The sequence below is a fragment of the Mirounga angustirostris genome, unplaced genomic scaffold, assembly GCF_029215605.1.
Source record: "Mirounga angustirostris isolate CCGP_5_RB_7025 unplaced genomic scaffold, mMirAng1.0.hap1 SCAF_10, whole genome shotgun sequence".
Taxonomy (NCBI): domain Eukaryota; kingdom Metazoa; phylum Chordata; class Mammalia; order Carnivora; family Phocidae; genus Mirounga; species Mirounga angustirostris.
The window spans coordinates 94,041,350-94,057,696 of NW_026991718.1; the positions used below are offsets into that span (position 1 = coordinate 94,041,350).

The 16,347-nt window shown below is 48.3% G+C and overlaps 1 protein-coding gene across 2 annotated transcripts in view; it reads right to left on the minus strand.

Annotated features, from left to right (window-relative positions):
• Positions 1 to 16,347, minus strand: part of SLC24A3 (solute carrier family 24 member 3) — a 495,689-nt gene that overhangs the window by 52,888 nt on the left and 426,454 nt on the right. For both annotated transcript variants that reach the window (XM_045885360.3, XM_064572768.1), the window contains exons 7-8: positions 14,749 to 14,823; positions 4,734 to 4,759 (exon numbers count right to left, since the gene is read on the minus strand). In XM_045885360.3, the coding sequence (XP_045741316.2) occupies positions 4,734 to 4,759; positions 14,749 to 14,823 (101 nt within the window). The remainder of the gene's footprint in view (positions 1 to 4,733; positions 4,760 to 14,748; positions 14,824 to 16,347) is intronic.

The following is a 16,347-nucleotide window of genomic DNA, read 5'->3' on the forward strand; positions in this document are numbered from 1 at the left end:
GCTCCTTGCTCAGCGGGAAGCCTGCTTTCCCCTCTGACCCTCTCCCCTCTCATGCTGTTTCTCACTCTCTCTCTCTTGCTCTCTCTCAAATAAATAAATAAAATCTTTAAAAGAAATCCATTTTCAGTTGCAAAATACCTCTTGAACATGGTCCTTATTGAAACCAGTGTATGTGTGGCATAAAATTAATTGGGAAAAATGAGGCTTATTCAGTGTTCATTTTGAAGGCAGAGATACTCGAGATCCAAAGGGATGCCATGTAACTTGGATGCATTTTAATAGACTCAGGAAGGGGTCACCAGGAAACAGACCCACAACGTGAAATATTTCAGCTACGCTGAATGAAGTCCAGCACTTTGTAAACAGGTAGATGGATACTCTCTAATTCCTTTAGGCCTTTTTGTTTTTTTCCTCAAAACAAGCCCTTCCATTGCAATGTTCAAGTAAAGTTCTCTTTTGTTAGATTTCAGGGATGCCCATGAGATGGGTGTTCTCTGCTTCTGCTGACATTTCAGGTTTGCTTGGTGGGCGCCCAGACAGGGCTCACCCAGTGGTTGCTCCAGAGGAAATACACGAGGCTCTGTGAGGCCTTGATACTAGCCAGCTGCTGTCCTCTCTGCTTTAGGGCCTGAGTGTTTGATCCAGTCCTGGCTCAATGCTCTTCAGAGTCCCAGGGATACCCCCCGCCCCCGCCCTCCCCATGCCATGAGTGTCTCCAAATGACCCCGTGATTACATGTCTACTGTCTGCCTCCTCTCTAGTCCCAGAGAACCCAAGGTGAGGGCCGAGTTTGGTTCTGTGTTCTATTTCTGGTTCTGGAACAGAGCCTCGCATTCAGGAGGTGTTTAGGAAACAGGGGTGGAACTGGACAGATTCCACATGCAGACCTCTAAAGTCACACAGCTCTTGTCCCCCTTCTCCCCCCCCCCCACCCAGGGACACTTCTCCACCTGCCTCTCCTGACCACAGCTCATCCACTGTCCTCCAAGGACCTGGTCTTGTGGCATGATCTGGGTTTGTTCTTTCCCTTCCTGCAAACTTCCATTTGGAACCACCTTCAACTGGCCCCTGGTTCTCCTGCCAAAGATTGTTCTTTCCTGTATTGGGAAGCTTATTCCCTGTTCCTCCCCATTCTCACCCAAAGGGCATGGCTCTGCTTTCCTAACTGTGGTCCAGAACATTCAATGCTGGTTCCAAGTGCCACACAGGTAAATATTCTCCAGGTCACGTCCCCAGGCTCTCTTTTCTCTCCCAAAGTTACAGCTTGAGGTTCAAAGAAGAAACAAGAACATCAACCTGGATCCTTTTGTTTTCTTGTCAGGCCTTCAGACTCACTGAAGACATAGTCCAAATTCCTTCCAGCAATATTGTGGGCCTTGCTGAGCTGTCATTATGGATTCAGGTTGAACATCCTTCATACTTGGTGGATCTCTGATGCTTCCTATTTTAAATGTCTTTAGGGGTAGTTATGTAACTGAAAAGCACCAAACTTATATTCACCTGCCTTTTGTTTGCTAATAGAAGCCTACGAGGTTGAGACAGCAAATGAGGACTACTGGATCTGAAGGAGGGTGGGTCCATCTCCAGAATAAATCATGATCGATCTAGAGTTGTAATTCTATTCCACCTGGCCATAGTGGGGACCAAAGAAATATAAGGTGGAAAGGTGTTCTTCCTGTTTCCTCCTTCTTGGCTTCAATCTAAACTTGATGCCTGGGACTGCAGCAGCCCTCCTGGGACCACGAGGGAGAGGCCAAGAGAAATGCGGAGCCATCGTACACCAACAGCTGGGGTACTTGTTATGTAAGAAAAATAAACCACTGTTTCTTTAACCCACTGGAGCTGGTTTTCTGCTGTAAAAGCCTTTTGCCTGCCCTTCCCTGGCTGCTTGAGATCTGCTGCAGAATGCTGATTCAGGAGTGGTAAAGGCGTCTGAGCTGTGGATGATGGGGAAGTCTTGCCCCCGTGTATTGTACTCAACAAGGCTCCTTTAGTCCTACAGAGTACTCTCATTTCAAAAGATACACAAGTGAAATTAGTTTGCTTTTGAGGATTTGGGATGAATTGGTTACCGCCCTGGAAATCGCTAAGACATGATGGAATGTTCTACAACAAGGAATAGAATTCACTGTTAAAGGTATTTGTGAAGTATTGCTGTGTTTTAATTGCACAGGTTGAAGAATCTGGTGTTAAAGGGAGAAATCAGAGAAGTCAGCTCTTAGACACACCCTTTCAGCAAAACAAATGCTTGTGGTTGGCAGGGTACGAAAAATACCCAGTATTTTCGGTGGACAGTGAAAAATACCTTAAAGTTCAATATATTTTGCATTTAAATGAGGAGCTGAGATCCCTGGAAGTCCCAGAGCAGTTATGGGCCAGTGGCGCAGACTTTAATCTCTCAGCCTCACTCATGTGAAGAATGTCCTCCGTCAGCGCATCCACATAATAACAATAATTACGTAACAGGCCAGCAGTCTGGGAATGATGTCCTGGTGCCATGAAGCTTCCCCCTTGTTCTTCCCTGCAGCTATTCCTGTGCACGAGTTAGGATTCTAACCCAGCCCAGGCTGGAACGAAACATACTTGGGAATCTGCAACTCATTCATTCATGGCCTTCCTGTCTCCTCCATGTGGGAGCCTCAGTGCTCAGGCTGAGGGCCCAAGGACCTCAGACCCTGAGCCCTTCAGCGCAGGCCCAGGGTGCTAACCCAGAACCCAGGGTTCTAACCTCGTACATCCACAGGAGATTTGGCCTTTGGAATGCAGAGGAAACAGTCTCTCCCTTTCTTTTTTTTTTTTTTTTTTAAAGATTTTATTTATTTATTTGAGAGAGAGAATGAGAGAGAGAGAACACATGAGGGGATAGGGTCAGAGGACGAAGCAGACCCCCTGCTGAGCAGGAAGCCTGATGCGGGACTCGATCCAGGGACTCCAGGATCATGACCTGAGTCGAAGGCAGTCGCCCAACCAACTGAGCCACCCAGGCGCCCCAGTCTCTCCCTTTCTTGATCCACACCATCTGAAAGATCCTAAAAGACATTCTGAGGACTGAAATAGGCCTGCTTTCATCAGCAAAGCCAGGGAGGTAGAGAAGAGAGAGCTCTAAGAAAAACCAACAGTAAACCACCATAGCTATCCTCTTTCTTAAGGTTTTCTGTGTAAAAACAGCAGAAAAATTTCTGAGATTGACTGCAATCATAACTTGTCTTTATGGCAGTGTTGTGAGCTAAGAGTAGCAACACTGAACAACATGTAAGCATCTACTGTTTGCTAAGGCAGAGCGGTGGTTGTGCTAAGTGTGCCATCATTTGGAGTGAGAATAGTTTTGTAAGTTTTCTTGTGCTGCACTTCATCCCCAAGGACATGGAGGGAAGATGTCACCACTCTGCTCGGCGACTTGTCCAGGCAGATCCCATGAAGAGGTTCTCCCTGACCTCTGACCTGAGGTGCTCCCAGACATCTTAATCCTTTTTAGCCTGCTGGTCCAGGCTTCTCAAAGAAGACCTTCTTGTTTTTTAATGGGTTGATATAAAGATGATGCATCTTAAAGCAAGTTCTCCTAGTGGCCTCCTCCTTGCCCCTCCTGGACAGAGGAGAGAGAGCTGGCAAAACTACACTTTAATACCTTGGCATGGTGAATCACATTTACCATCAATGGGGCAAGTTCCTCTACCATGCCCAAATTCTGAAAATCAGAGATCCTAAGACAAAGAGATGTCACTCCCACAAAGGGCTAGTGCGCATTTTGACAAAGGCTCACTCTTAGCTTTAAATAATACCACGAAAGTTGGTCTACTTACCTAGCTACACTGACTGCCACACTATCCCTAAGATGCGATTTCGTATTTCTCTATATCTACAGATTAAATATTTGAGAAAAACGAAGCAAGAATGCACAACACACCCAATTTCTATTTCTATTCCAAAGATATCTGACTTGCTCAAAACCCACCTGAGAAATGGGGATTTGAGTAGTTGACCCAAATGCAAATGTTCCCATAGACGTAACCTGGCTAAAGTTTTGTATCTATCAAAAAAAAAAAAAAAAAAAAGTGGGGCGCCTGGGTGGCTCAGTCGGTTAAGCGACTGCCTTCGGCTCAGGTCATGATCCTGGAGACCCTGGATCGAGTCCCGCATCGGGCTCCCTGCTCGGCGGGGAGTCTGCTTCTCCCTCTGACCCTCCTCCCTCTCATGCTCTCTGTCTCTCATTCTCTCTCTCTCAAATAAATAAAATCTTAAAAAAAAAAAAAGTCACTGATTTTTCAGAGATCTAAGATCATCTTGAATGTCAGGCAGAACTTTAATGGGTCAAGGATAACGGAAGTGCCTCCATCTCTGGTTCCCGAGACATACATGGTATTTGGAATACGCCAACGCGGTCTGGATACGACTTGTAAAGACCAGTCAAATCCTAACCAGGGCCCAGCAAATGACTGACTGCAGGAGGCCAGCTGAGTCAGGCCAGCTAAGTTTGTCACTAACCTGGGTGACAAAGACAGTGGGATATTAGCCTCCCAAGTGGAAGGCCACCACCCCAGCCCAGGGGAAAAGGTCTCTGCTCTGTGAAAGCTAATCTAACGTCTTTGTTGAGGTCCGCAGAGGGGTCCCAGGAGGTGCTGGTTGTTCCAAGCTGCCCCGACATTCCCCTTTCTTTCTAAACCCTGACTGGTCTTCCATATATTCGGCTCCGCAACACAGCCAGGGGAAACCGGAAGGGAAAAAGAGGCACTTACCAGGAAACTTGTTCGTCATAAATGAACTGTAAAAAAAATAAAAAGGACAGACAATTAGACACGCGCGCACACGCACACACTTTACGACTGCACGTTGTCCCGCCACGTGGCCTGCTTTGCGGGGATCCGGCTGCGGCTGGCCTGCAACCAGAAGAATCTGCAGATAAACTTCCCTCTGCGCTGGTTCTGTTTCTGGCTAACGTTAGTGGGAGGAGGTGCTGTTGGCAGGCTGGGGCGGCACGCTGCGGAGGGGAGAAGCACAGGGTCATCCCTTCCTTTCTGCAACTTCTGTCCAACGGTGGAGGGGCAGAGAAGCACGACCACCCCTCTGTGCAGAGCACTATGCACTGTCGAATTTTAGATCTGGAAGGGGATAGGGGAGCCTGGCGGGTGCTTCCAAACATCAGCCACTTGGGGGCCACCTGTAAGACGTCTGCACGTCTCTGGGCTCTCTACAGCACCTTCAAGCTTTTAGGCAAGCCCTCGGATTTCTATGTACTCAATATTTTTCTTTTGGTTGACTTGTTTCCTTAAAAGAATTGACTTTCAAAGAAAACTCTGCATCACAACCAGAATCAGAGACTCCACTCCACTTGCCGCCCTTGTGCAGAGGGTGGGAAGTCAATGCAGTGACGACAGTGACTGCACACCCCAGCGGGGCCCCGCAGGCTGCCCATGCCCTGAGCCACGGGCCTGCCCTTTTGTTCAAGGAGATTTGCAAGGGTCAGAGGCGGCTGGAAAGAGGGACCAGTGCCAAACTGAGATCTGCCTCCCCCTTAAGCCAGAGCCCAAATCCCTTCTCACTTTGGGGATTAAAGTGGTGTCATCCTGGCCCTTTGATTTATATGGGGAAATGGAGCCACAGAGAACACGAGTTTTCCTGAGGGTGCTCATTTAGCTGCAGAGCTGGTTCTAGAACTCAGGCCTGGCTCTTAAGTCTTCTTTCCATGACACATTTCCGTGCCTCAAAGGCACGCTGTTGAAAACAAGTGGAAGCTGAGGGTTGCTTCATAGCTCGCTCTTTCCACCTTCACGGGATACGACTGCTCTGGGTACGACCAGCTCTTAGCGCTTTTCTTTCGGGGCCCGTGGCCCTCTGGAGACTCCAAGGCAAAAACCTCTGGGTGCAAGGGGTCATTATGGCATGGAGATTGTAAACTCAACCAAAGACGTGGGCATCGCTTCAGTCCCTGGAGATGATAATAAGCAGCAGCTGTGAGACATGCAGAGAAAACCGCACAGCTGAACAGGTGTGGCTCTGAAGGCACCAGAGAGGACCTCTCTCCAATTATCCCAAAGCCGCAAAGAGAAGATGAGAAGAAAGGGGACCCACTTATTTGTAGCTCACAGTTCCTGACAAGACACTGAAGAAGACGTTGGCTTCAGCAGCTTTGTGACTCTTGTTATCAGATTCAACAGGTTGACATTTGGATGAAAATGTCAAATCAGAATGGGAAGAGAATTAAATAAAGGAAGCCATCCTGCGATCCAGGTTGGATGGTATGCAGTCCACCCCTGGAAGGCATTCACGGATCCTTTTGTACCACCCCCAGCTTAAAAAAAAAAAAAATCATCAAGAAATCAGGGAACAGAACAAATGATTTAAATTGGAAAATGTTTCTATTAATTGAAGTTTATTTAGTATCAGTCTTGAGCATTGTGCTGGAGCAATCAATTCATGGCCACTTAAGAGAGCACGAGATACTGGTAAAGACTTTATTAAAGCGCCAATTTAATTTTCGTCTATCAGGGAAGGCAGGTGATACTCTATAATATAAAAGCAGCTTTCAGGAAGCCCTTATTCTATGCCATCTGAGTGACAGGTGGGGGCACAGATCAATGGGTCTTTAGCGATTATTTCAGTGATCATATCAATGGGGAAAAATCAGTATAGGCTGAACTGTGCAAAGGATCCCAAAATGAGAATGGAATTTACAGAGGACACAATAAATCAGGGAATAGTGGGGTCTGGACTAGATACACAATTAAGGACAGAACATCATGAGTCTGAAGATTAGGTAGAGGCGGTGGCCAGGGAAGTCAGGGGTGGGAACGGTGTTGAGGGAGGCAGACAAGGAGAACTGCCCATGGTCTCCCTACAAATCTTAACAAATGAAGATGATCTGGAAGCCTCCATATAACTGACGCAGGGGCACCCCCTCACTGACCACTCAGAGTCAGAAGCCCTCAGCTGCCTGGTGGCTAATGAGCAAACACCACCTGGAATTTATCTGACTTCTTCTAGAGGATTGGGAGGAAGAATGAGAGGACTCAAAAAAAGAACAGTAAAATAGAGAAAAGGAACTAGAAGTCAGGCCTTTAGGAAAATCTACATGGAAAGAGGATTGTTGGTGGTGGGAAAGGAGGGGGATGGTGAGTTATGAATGTGTCTGGGCCTTGCTGGTGGCACCTGGATGAGGCCTAGCCACTGATCATCCCCCACTCAGAAGACTGAAAATGAGGAAATTGACACTGCTCACAGGATGTTCCTTCTAGTTCCTGGACCACCCTGACGGAATGCTGGAATCACTCGGTCTGAAAAGTCCTAAAATGACAAGAACAGGCGACTTTCTCACTTGATGTTGCTGATGGTTTCAGGGAATGGATGTTACTTTGCTAACAGATATTTTATTTTATTCCATTTTATAGACAAATGTTGCATATCCTTCTTTATTTCCATGTTCTATCTGTGGGTAAAAGAAGACGAGACAACTGTCCCACACCTTACAGCGGCCTTAATAGGGTAGAAAACCCCCTGAAATCATTTATATAGGTACTTGTCAGAAACAAGAAATTGGGCCCCCACTTCCACCTGGTCACCACTAGGTGGTGCTCACGTCCTACCCTCTGCTTGTCCACTCTGCCAAGGCAGTGAGGGGGATTGGAAGGAAGTCAGATCAAGTCCATTTCAAGGCTCCATTAAACTTCCTGGAAAGAGGGTAAACACCTCAAGACAGAAGGCTTCCTAACGGAGTCTTCAGCCAACGTTCTGGAGGCAGGACACGTTCTGAGTTTAAATAAAGGACGCCATCCCACGATCCAGGTCCCTCGCGGGGCAGGTCCCTCAACTCATGCCACCACTCAAACCCCAGGATATGCTGCAATTGAGGGACCTGCTGTGTGGCCTTTGGAACTGACTTGCCCTTATCCCAGTTGGGTTTCTGAAAACAAGTCTTGCTTGCGAAAGTAGCTCTTTGGCTTTGCTTCTTGTGTTTGGTGCTGCCCCCGTGACCACATGCGGATGGTGCTAACTGGTATCTGGGCTCCAGATTTGCTGCACACAGCTGGTCAGGGGACCTGCTCTCTGACCCCAGTATGGTTCATCCAACGCTACCTCTGGCTTCGCCCGTAAGCTTTCCACATGTTCCACAGACAAGCTAAATGTGAACATGCAGGAGCGAATTTGAAAACAACAACAACAAACCACTCTTTTCCTTCAGGCCTCAGAGAAATAGTTGGGTACCATGGAAACCAGCTTTCAGCCCTGGTGTCTCCTCTAGAATTCTTTTTTTTTTTTTTTAAAGATTTTATTTATTTATTTGAGAGAGAGAATGAGAGAGAGCACATGAGTGGGGGGAGGGGCAGAGGGAGAAGCAGACTCCCTGCCGAGCAGGGAGCCCGATGCGGGACTCGATTCCGGGACTCCAGGATCATGACCTGAGCCGAAGGCAGTCGCTTAACCGACTGAGCCACCCAGGCGCCCACCTCTAGAATTCTTCTAAGAGAGACGGGCTTACATCAGGCAGGTGAATCCCTGGATGACCAAGCATCCCAAGGAACTGTTAAGGAAGTGGCCTGCTCAAGACGGAAGAGCAGGGAAAACACGGGCCAGGAGTCGCCCAGGTGTGCGGGCGGCAGACAGCAGGGCTGGCTTCTGAGCAGGGAGGCAGGTGGCTGTCCCCACATTGTGTGTCAGTCCATGGAGTGGCTTACTCTATGCTGTAACCATGGAGCAGAAGAGGGCGCATTGAAGAACCTACAATTTCCATAGCTTGTGTTATAATCACTGGCACCATTAGAATTTTAAGCAGCGAAAGTAATAGGAGACAATCAACACCACCATTCTCTTTCAAGACACTAAAATCCTGAAAAATCATCCCTCCCTAGCTGGATATGGAAACTGCACTTCCCCCGACTTCACACTCAACAGCATGGAGGCTCCCTCAGGAGATGGGCCCAAATGGGAGTTCTGACTTCCTCAGCTCTGGGGACTGGGGGTGCATATGGCGTTCCTTCTGAGGAGAGGAATCCAATGGAATGCACTGGAAAGCTGCTGTTAAGCACCAATATGGTTTACACTTGAAAGTTAAACACGAGTTTCGACCTCAGGATCTCTAGCCAGCCCACAACAGTGGTGGGGGCTGCAGGAGGGTAGGAGATAAGGACTACCTCAAGGCAGGCTTGAGCAGAGCTGGTCACCTCACATAAATATGAAGAGGCAGGTTATGGGATGAAGGAAAGCAGATAAGGGGATGGATTTAGGATACAGGGGAGGATAGTTGCCAAACCCAAAGGGCTATATTTGCTGAGCAGTGCGAAACCAAACACAGGCATATAACTGAAACTTCCAAGTCATTTTCCTTGTGAGAGAGAAGAGGGTCCTCTGTGCATCCCACAGTCTGCCTGACCTACGTCCCTGCTCCAGGACCAAGAGCAAGGAAGGCCCAGCTTCCTGGTACACCCCAGCAGCCTTTAGAGCACGCTCTTCTTCCTCTGAGTGGCAGGGTAAGGACACAGGCGACCCTTTGTATGACCACAGCTGACTTGTTTAAGGAACTTAAAAAATTCTCACATTCATTCCCTCTGAGAATCTTCTAGCTACCGTGGTTGGTTCTCACTTTCCCAGAAGGAGAGCTGAGATATAACAAGGGGTACCATGAATGTTGCTGAATCAGAGTGAAGAGGCTAACTCCCTGCAAGGAAGGGGTCCAAGAAGGGAGGGTGGTGAGCCAGAGGGGCAGGGCCTGGATGGAGGCCCGTGTGGAGGCAGGGATGGGGGGTGGGGAAGGACAGTCATCAACTACTGTGAGATAGATGTCTTTTCTATCATGGATAGGGTGACATAAGATTCTGGATCATTTACGATCAGCGGTCTTAAGGAAAGAGGAATCAGGAGGGGGAAGGCAGAAGCTATTCCCTTCAGTCTAAACATGTGAAGTAAGTGCAGCAGGCATTCCTCTCAACTGGTGGTCTGCACAGCAGGTGAGGGTAAATCAGGATGATTTCAAAGATGAAGAGGCAGATTTTACTGGAGGGGAAATCCGAATTCTTTGCCAGGGCCGGGGGTGGGGGAGGGTGGAGATGTACCATTTTAGACACCTGCTCTGGTAAACCTGAGCTATTGCAGCTCCCTGACCCTGGGCAAATCCCTGAATTTCTGGGGCCTCAGTTTTGCTATCTATAAAATGGGACTCATGTAATTAGCTAGCTTGCAGAGTCGTGAGTATTGAACTGGAAATTCTTCATGGACAGACCCAGCATCGTACCCAGGCCTGTGGTAAGTATCGAGTGTATGCTGGTTAAAACTCGGGGATGCCTGTGAGAATGTGCATATATTTTCTCCGGATGGATCTGCTCTCTGCAACTGTGCTATCTGGTATGGTGTGCACTAGCCACACGTGGTTACATAAATTTCAATTCAATTAAAATTCAGTTCCTTGGTTTCATTCCCTGTATTTCAAGAGCTCAACAGCCACATGTGCCCAGTGGCTACACCACTGGATGATGCCGCCCAGGCCACCTCTGGCAGCTGGGCCAGCTAAGTTGTCTCTCTCTCTGTCCCCGCGAAATCACTTCAAGAGGGGGGACTGCGATCAGCCCCCTGGAGGAAGAAAGGAAGCGTTACCTCGGAGGGGCCTCGCAGCTGTGCCCGTGCTCAGGGGGCCCCGAGGGCCCCCAGCTGGTGCCAGTGGCCCACCTGGCCCCTCTCTGGGTAGGCAGCACTCCTGACTCTGGATCTGTGAGCCAGTTCAGCGGTCCGAACCTGTCTCCGAGGCCTATCCACTCCCCCAGGAGGTTTCCCTTCTCTTACTGCTCACAATCCCCCGTCTCAAAGCAGAGACGGAGAGTAAAAATAAAGTATTCCTTTTTAGGGCAGCTGTTAGATGGAGGATGTAATGAATCATTTGCATTTATGTAAATTACATGATTATGTAAATTACAGTAACATTTCAATAAAAGAGCTGTGTGGCCTGCTGGAATTTGGAGAAAGGGTAGGGCTAGGCAGAGCTGCCTGTGGTGGTGGACATTGGTCGGGGGTGGGTCACTCGAATGGGAGAGAAGCAGCAAGAGGGTCTGTAAGGATGTGCAGACTATCTGCTGGGTAGATGCACACAAGGACATGCTGCAAAGAACCCAGAATGCTTTTAGGACCTAAAAGGTGGCACTTGTCTTGCAGAGAGAGACTACAGTCATGGGGTGAGTCTGCTGGGCCTCGTCCAGCTTCCCCAGGGCCTGAGGCTTCGCTGTACAGGATGTCGCCAGGGCTAAAGGGGGGACGCCTGATGGGGCAGGAAGGGCAGAGAGACACACACTGCATGTTTTTGATATCATAACTGCTTTCGACAGTAACACGTTCCTAATTTCTTCTGCTTTCTCCCTGAAAGACAACACCAAACCCACCAGAAAATAGCACAGAGCCAAGGTAGGTAAAACCCAAATGCCCAAGGGAACGAGTCTCTAGTCTCTAAGTTACCAGTCTTAAGCTCTGTTGTTTTCCGTGTGTGTTTGCCCTCTGGTCTTCTCCAGCTCAGACCTGCTTCAGACCCAGGTAATTGCGACTGTCTGCACTCTCCTGGCCCAGCAGTATGAGCATCCCTCCCATAGCTCTCTCCCCTGTTCTCTGGGTCCTCCGGCCCCATGGTTCATCCTTGGGGCTCCTCTGCATGGGGTTGAAGGGGCTGTAGGGGCTCTCACAGGGTTGTACAAAGAAACGACATCTGGTCCCACTTAGGTGATTCTCATGCACCCACTTAGTCCAGATTTGCCCTCTAGGTGAACAAGCTCTTTACTGCATCACCTCCGGAGACTGGGAATTCTGTCTCCTAAACATTTCAGAACCATAAAAAGGGCAAGAGTGTAAAAAAAAAACAAAAAAAACACAACCCCTCCCCAAACCAAACCCTAATAGATAAAATAAATTGTACAGATGGTTGGTAATTCTTTGTGGATAGGAGGAAGGTGTTTAAATACAGGAATTTTAAGTGCCCACTGCAGGGTCCTATTAGAGAAGCCTATTCTATAAAGAAGGCCAGAAGAAAAGTGATTTTCTTAACATTTGGGGAAAATGCAGAAAGAGGAGAATAGAACACCCTGACAAAAACAAGTAGCAGCCTGGGGACATTGAGATCTGGGGACGTTGAGAAATGCACTTCGCTAAATGTTGTGCTTCTGTGTGGAACACTGTTCTACTCCTCACCCCGGTTTTAGGTATCATGTGAAAATGGCCCTGAGAATGAACAGCAGTCAGCAATCCAGACAAACAAGCTGCCATGATGCCTTGTGTTGGAGAATCTCAACATTTCCTCCGGAAGCGATCATCATTACACAGCAGGTGACTATCCCAAGGAAATGGTGCCCAACTGTATTTGCAGTTGAGTTTCTGGAAGTGAGTGTGGTGCATCGGAATCCCCTGAGGGGCAGGGCAGATCTGGCTCAAATGGAACTTCGTGTGTCCTACCCCAGAACTTACTGGATTAAGATCTCCGGGTTGCACTTTTTAGATAAGCATGCTTGGTGTTTCCAGGGTGTACAGAAGTTGGCGGAACATGGGTAAAAATAAGAAGAACCAAGACCGAACCCTGAGGACTCAAGCTTTATCTCTGCCATTACTTCCTAACAGTGGAGAAATGTAATTTTTCTCAAAATCAGAAAACTCTAGCCTTCACAGCTAGGCTGTAAATACACAGTCCAAATCTGCAGGTAACAGCAAAGAGTCACTGGCTTTTGCATCTTGTTACCATCTGAGGGAAATACAGAACTGCGGCAGCCTGGGTGTCTGGCTGGCTCAGCTCTGTGATTCACGGGCCACACGTGGGGCAGAGGACAGCTTTGCTTAAGACCCCACTTGGGTGAGCATCACCTGCAGCCCAAAGAAGCAAAACTCTTTACTTCCTCACACATCATTAGCAACAGTTACATTTTTTTTTTTTTTAAATCCTGGGCATATTCAGATAAATCCGACCCAAGACAATTATTTCACACAGAGTCCAAGAGGTATCTGTGCTGAAAACAGAGAAAGAAGCCAGTGTGGGCAATTCACTGTTGGGAGTGGACATGCTGAGTCCATGCTCCGGGGAGATCTCTGCCTTCCACCTCATCACCTCTTCTTTCTGGGAATGGTCATCTCATTCCAGAATTCAGTAAAACAGAGAGTTGCATCCATTTATGCCATCCCCAAGCCATGCCTTTTGAAACAGTAACTTCCAAAGCCATCCTAAATTACCCCAAAGGCAGGAGAGCAGAGGGTGCATGTGATCAACGTGGGCTCCCACGTCGCAGGACAAAGCTCGCTGCAACAAGTGTTTGAGAATTCTGTGTGAACAGAAGAGTCTTCTAGATTTGGGGTGATCATACCTTACCCATTACCATTACCTACAGGTAGTAACTGAGAATGAGAACATAGAATCCAGGTGTGTTCTTAAGTCTACCAACCGGAAGTTCAACAGAGGAGGCATATCTTCAGTTCCAACATGGTGGATCTGTATGCTCTGCTGCTTGGGCAGGTCTTGACCCTTCTGATTATCAATGGCCCCTGGAATGAGGGGACTGTGGTTGTATACCCAAGATCTTCACTGTCAGGAACTGCTGTTGGCTGAAATATCTACAGGTTCCTTGTAGAAAGTCTTGTATTAAACATCACTTTCAACTTATTTGTATAGATATTGACAAATAACCTACAGGCAAGTACTTGGTAAATAGGGGAGTAAACACTTCAGTGGATCTATTCCTGTTTTGTAGGTAAGAAGACTATGACTTGAGGAGACTGATTTTTCCAAGGTCATTAGAGCTAGCCAGAAGGGAGGGGGCCACGATTAGGAGTCAGATGTCCTAACTCCCATTTCAGTGTCTTTCCGATTCACCACCCTTCTTCTGGATGACTCGGCTTGCCAAGCTGAGGGGTTTGGAATCGTCCCCACAGGTGACATGGAGCCACAAGCATGTTCTTTGTAGAGCTACCACTTGGACAACTCTGAGGACTCACCTTGGGGTAGAAGGGGGGGTGGGTGGCAGCAATGCTTCTCGTTGTCATACTGACACACGACAGACTGTGTCAGTTCAGGCCAAAGACAAAAAACCTCAACTAAAATGGGCTACAAAGGGACACACTGGAGAGATTTTTACAAGATGAAAATCTACAATGAAGCCAAATTAGGAAGGTTGAATCGGGGAAAAGGTCAACTTAATATCATCTGCAGGTTGGGTGGCTAGGAGAGAAATGGGGGTTGAAATACAGAAAGAGGGTCCAGTCTTGGGGAAGTCACAGTAAGTTTAGAGACACACTGAGTTTGGGATAGGAAGATGTCCAGTAGAGAGGGGCTTCTCTGTGACTGGAGCTCAGGGGGATGCCATTGCCAAGAATACAGTGTGGATGTGTCCACCACAAAGGTGGTAATGGCCATGGGCGCTGTCCTGGGAGAGCATGTGGAGAAGGGGAAGTAAGGTCCAAACCCAGGGACACTGATGCTGAAGAGAGTTCCAGAGGAGCCCGTGAGAAAGTGAGAGGGAATAGTCAGGGAGTCACAGGAAAATAGCAGAGGACTCTCATGGAACCAGATAACCAGAGTCAACCTTCCTGTTCTGAGCACCAAACTATCACTCTGGGGTTCTGGGTGATCAAAGCAGCCGGAAGAAAGAGAAGCCACCTCCGTGTGTAGACATCCATTCGCTCATTCGTCACCAGAGACCTTGAACTTGCTCCATGCAGAGGAGCTGCACATAATCCCGAGGGGTGAGAAGGAGGAGTTAAGAGTCAAATGGCAAGGGGACTCAAGTGAGGGGTGTGTCACACACTTACCACGATGAGTGCCACCACAGACAGCGTGTAGTAGATTGAATCCCTCAGCAGGCACCAGGAGGAAAGAGCCACAACCTGAAGGAAAAGGGCAAAAGACAGTAAGAAACAGGATATTTGATGGTGCAAAGGAGAAAGCATGGCTCCTGGTGGCTCTGGCCAGTGATAAGCCGAGAACACAATTTAGTATTTCTGTCTCCTGTGCTAGTCCCAGTCAATCAGCCTGCCGATATGAATTTACTGAAGGTCTTTGGGCATATTAGTCTGGATCTTCTGAGAAAGGCAGATTCCAAGATGGGATTAAACCTGCAACAGTTTTGTGAGGGGAAGACACTCATGAGAGGAAATGGGGAGGGAGCCAGGGGGGAAGGTAAGAGTGCCACCCAACCACGCCTTGGGTCTGACCCCTGTGAAGGAGGGATAGAAGTTTGGGTGGACGTGTCCCAGGCTGTTGGGCAGCATGAGGAAGGCTCAGCAAAGTGGAATCAAAGACCTGTGTCTCCCAGGAACCCACCAGCCTTAGCATCCCTCATGCCAAGGGGATGGAGGAGTGACGTACCCTGTGTCCTTGTCAAGGCTCTCATGTCTGCTGCAGCTCAGGCTCATGGAATGAGCCCCAGGGCTGGGCAGCCGCTGCCCTTCCCAAGGGGCTGGGACAAGCCCAGTCTGCCGCCCTCTTCTCTCCCCTCTATTACATGTCTGTCCTTGTCGGCAACTGACTCCTTGTTTCGTCAGAATTTTTAAAACATTGATTTGCATATTTATCTGGAGAAAATGTTATTCTTAGCAGTTGGGCAATGTCCCTTTAAGGATATGATGGCTCTGCTGTGATGAGGCCAGGAGGCACATGGCCGGAGGCTACAACAGCCTTGGCCTGCTGTGTCCAGACTTCCTGCAGGAGAAGGAGGCCCCTGGGTGAGACACAGGAGGGCAACGAGCAGGGCTGGGCCATGGGGAGGAGAGGCAGCTGGCAAGTGGGGAGCTGCAGACGCCAGGTTAAGATCCCTGTTCTGGAGGAAAAGTCATTTCTCCTTGGTAAGTCCTCCCAAATCTCCTTTTGAGGGATACCTGCTATTTTTTCTTTGCTTTGTGGAGTGGGTCCATTTTGGCAGACTCTCAAAAAGAAGGGTGGAAGAGTCTGCAGAATGGGGTTGGAAGTGCTTCCTGGCTGTCACCCAGAACTCCCTCCTGCCTCCCAAGACAAGTGTCAACCACCCCTCGGCCACAGGACCTGTCTAGTTGCCTTTGCCCTTGGCCTCGTAAGTGAAGAAGGACACAGCAAATGTCAGCTGTCGGCTGGGCCAATGACAGCCACATGCTGCACCAGAGACAATAGGAAAAAGGGATTCGGGGACAAGACAACATTTGGAGCCTTTTTCTCCCTGATGACTGTATCTGTCTATAAAGAAAAGATCAGGCAAAGTCAAACCAGAAAAGGCTTTCTGGATTCAAATAACATGAAAGATAGGACTTAAATAGAACCATAAATGAGTAATGAGGTCTCCTATGAACACATTCTTCCACTTATTATAGGGACACTTAGGTATTTTTCTGTTGCTGATTTTGCCTTATTAGGTCTTGTATTTGCAGATCTAAGTTATG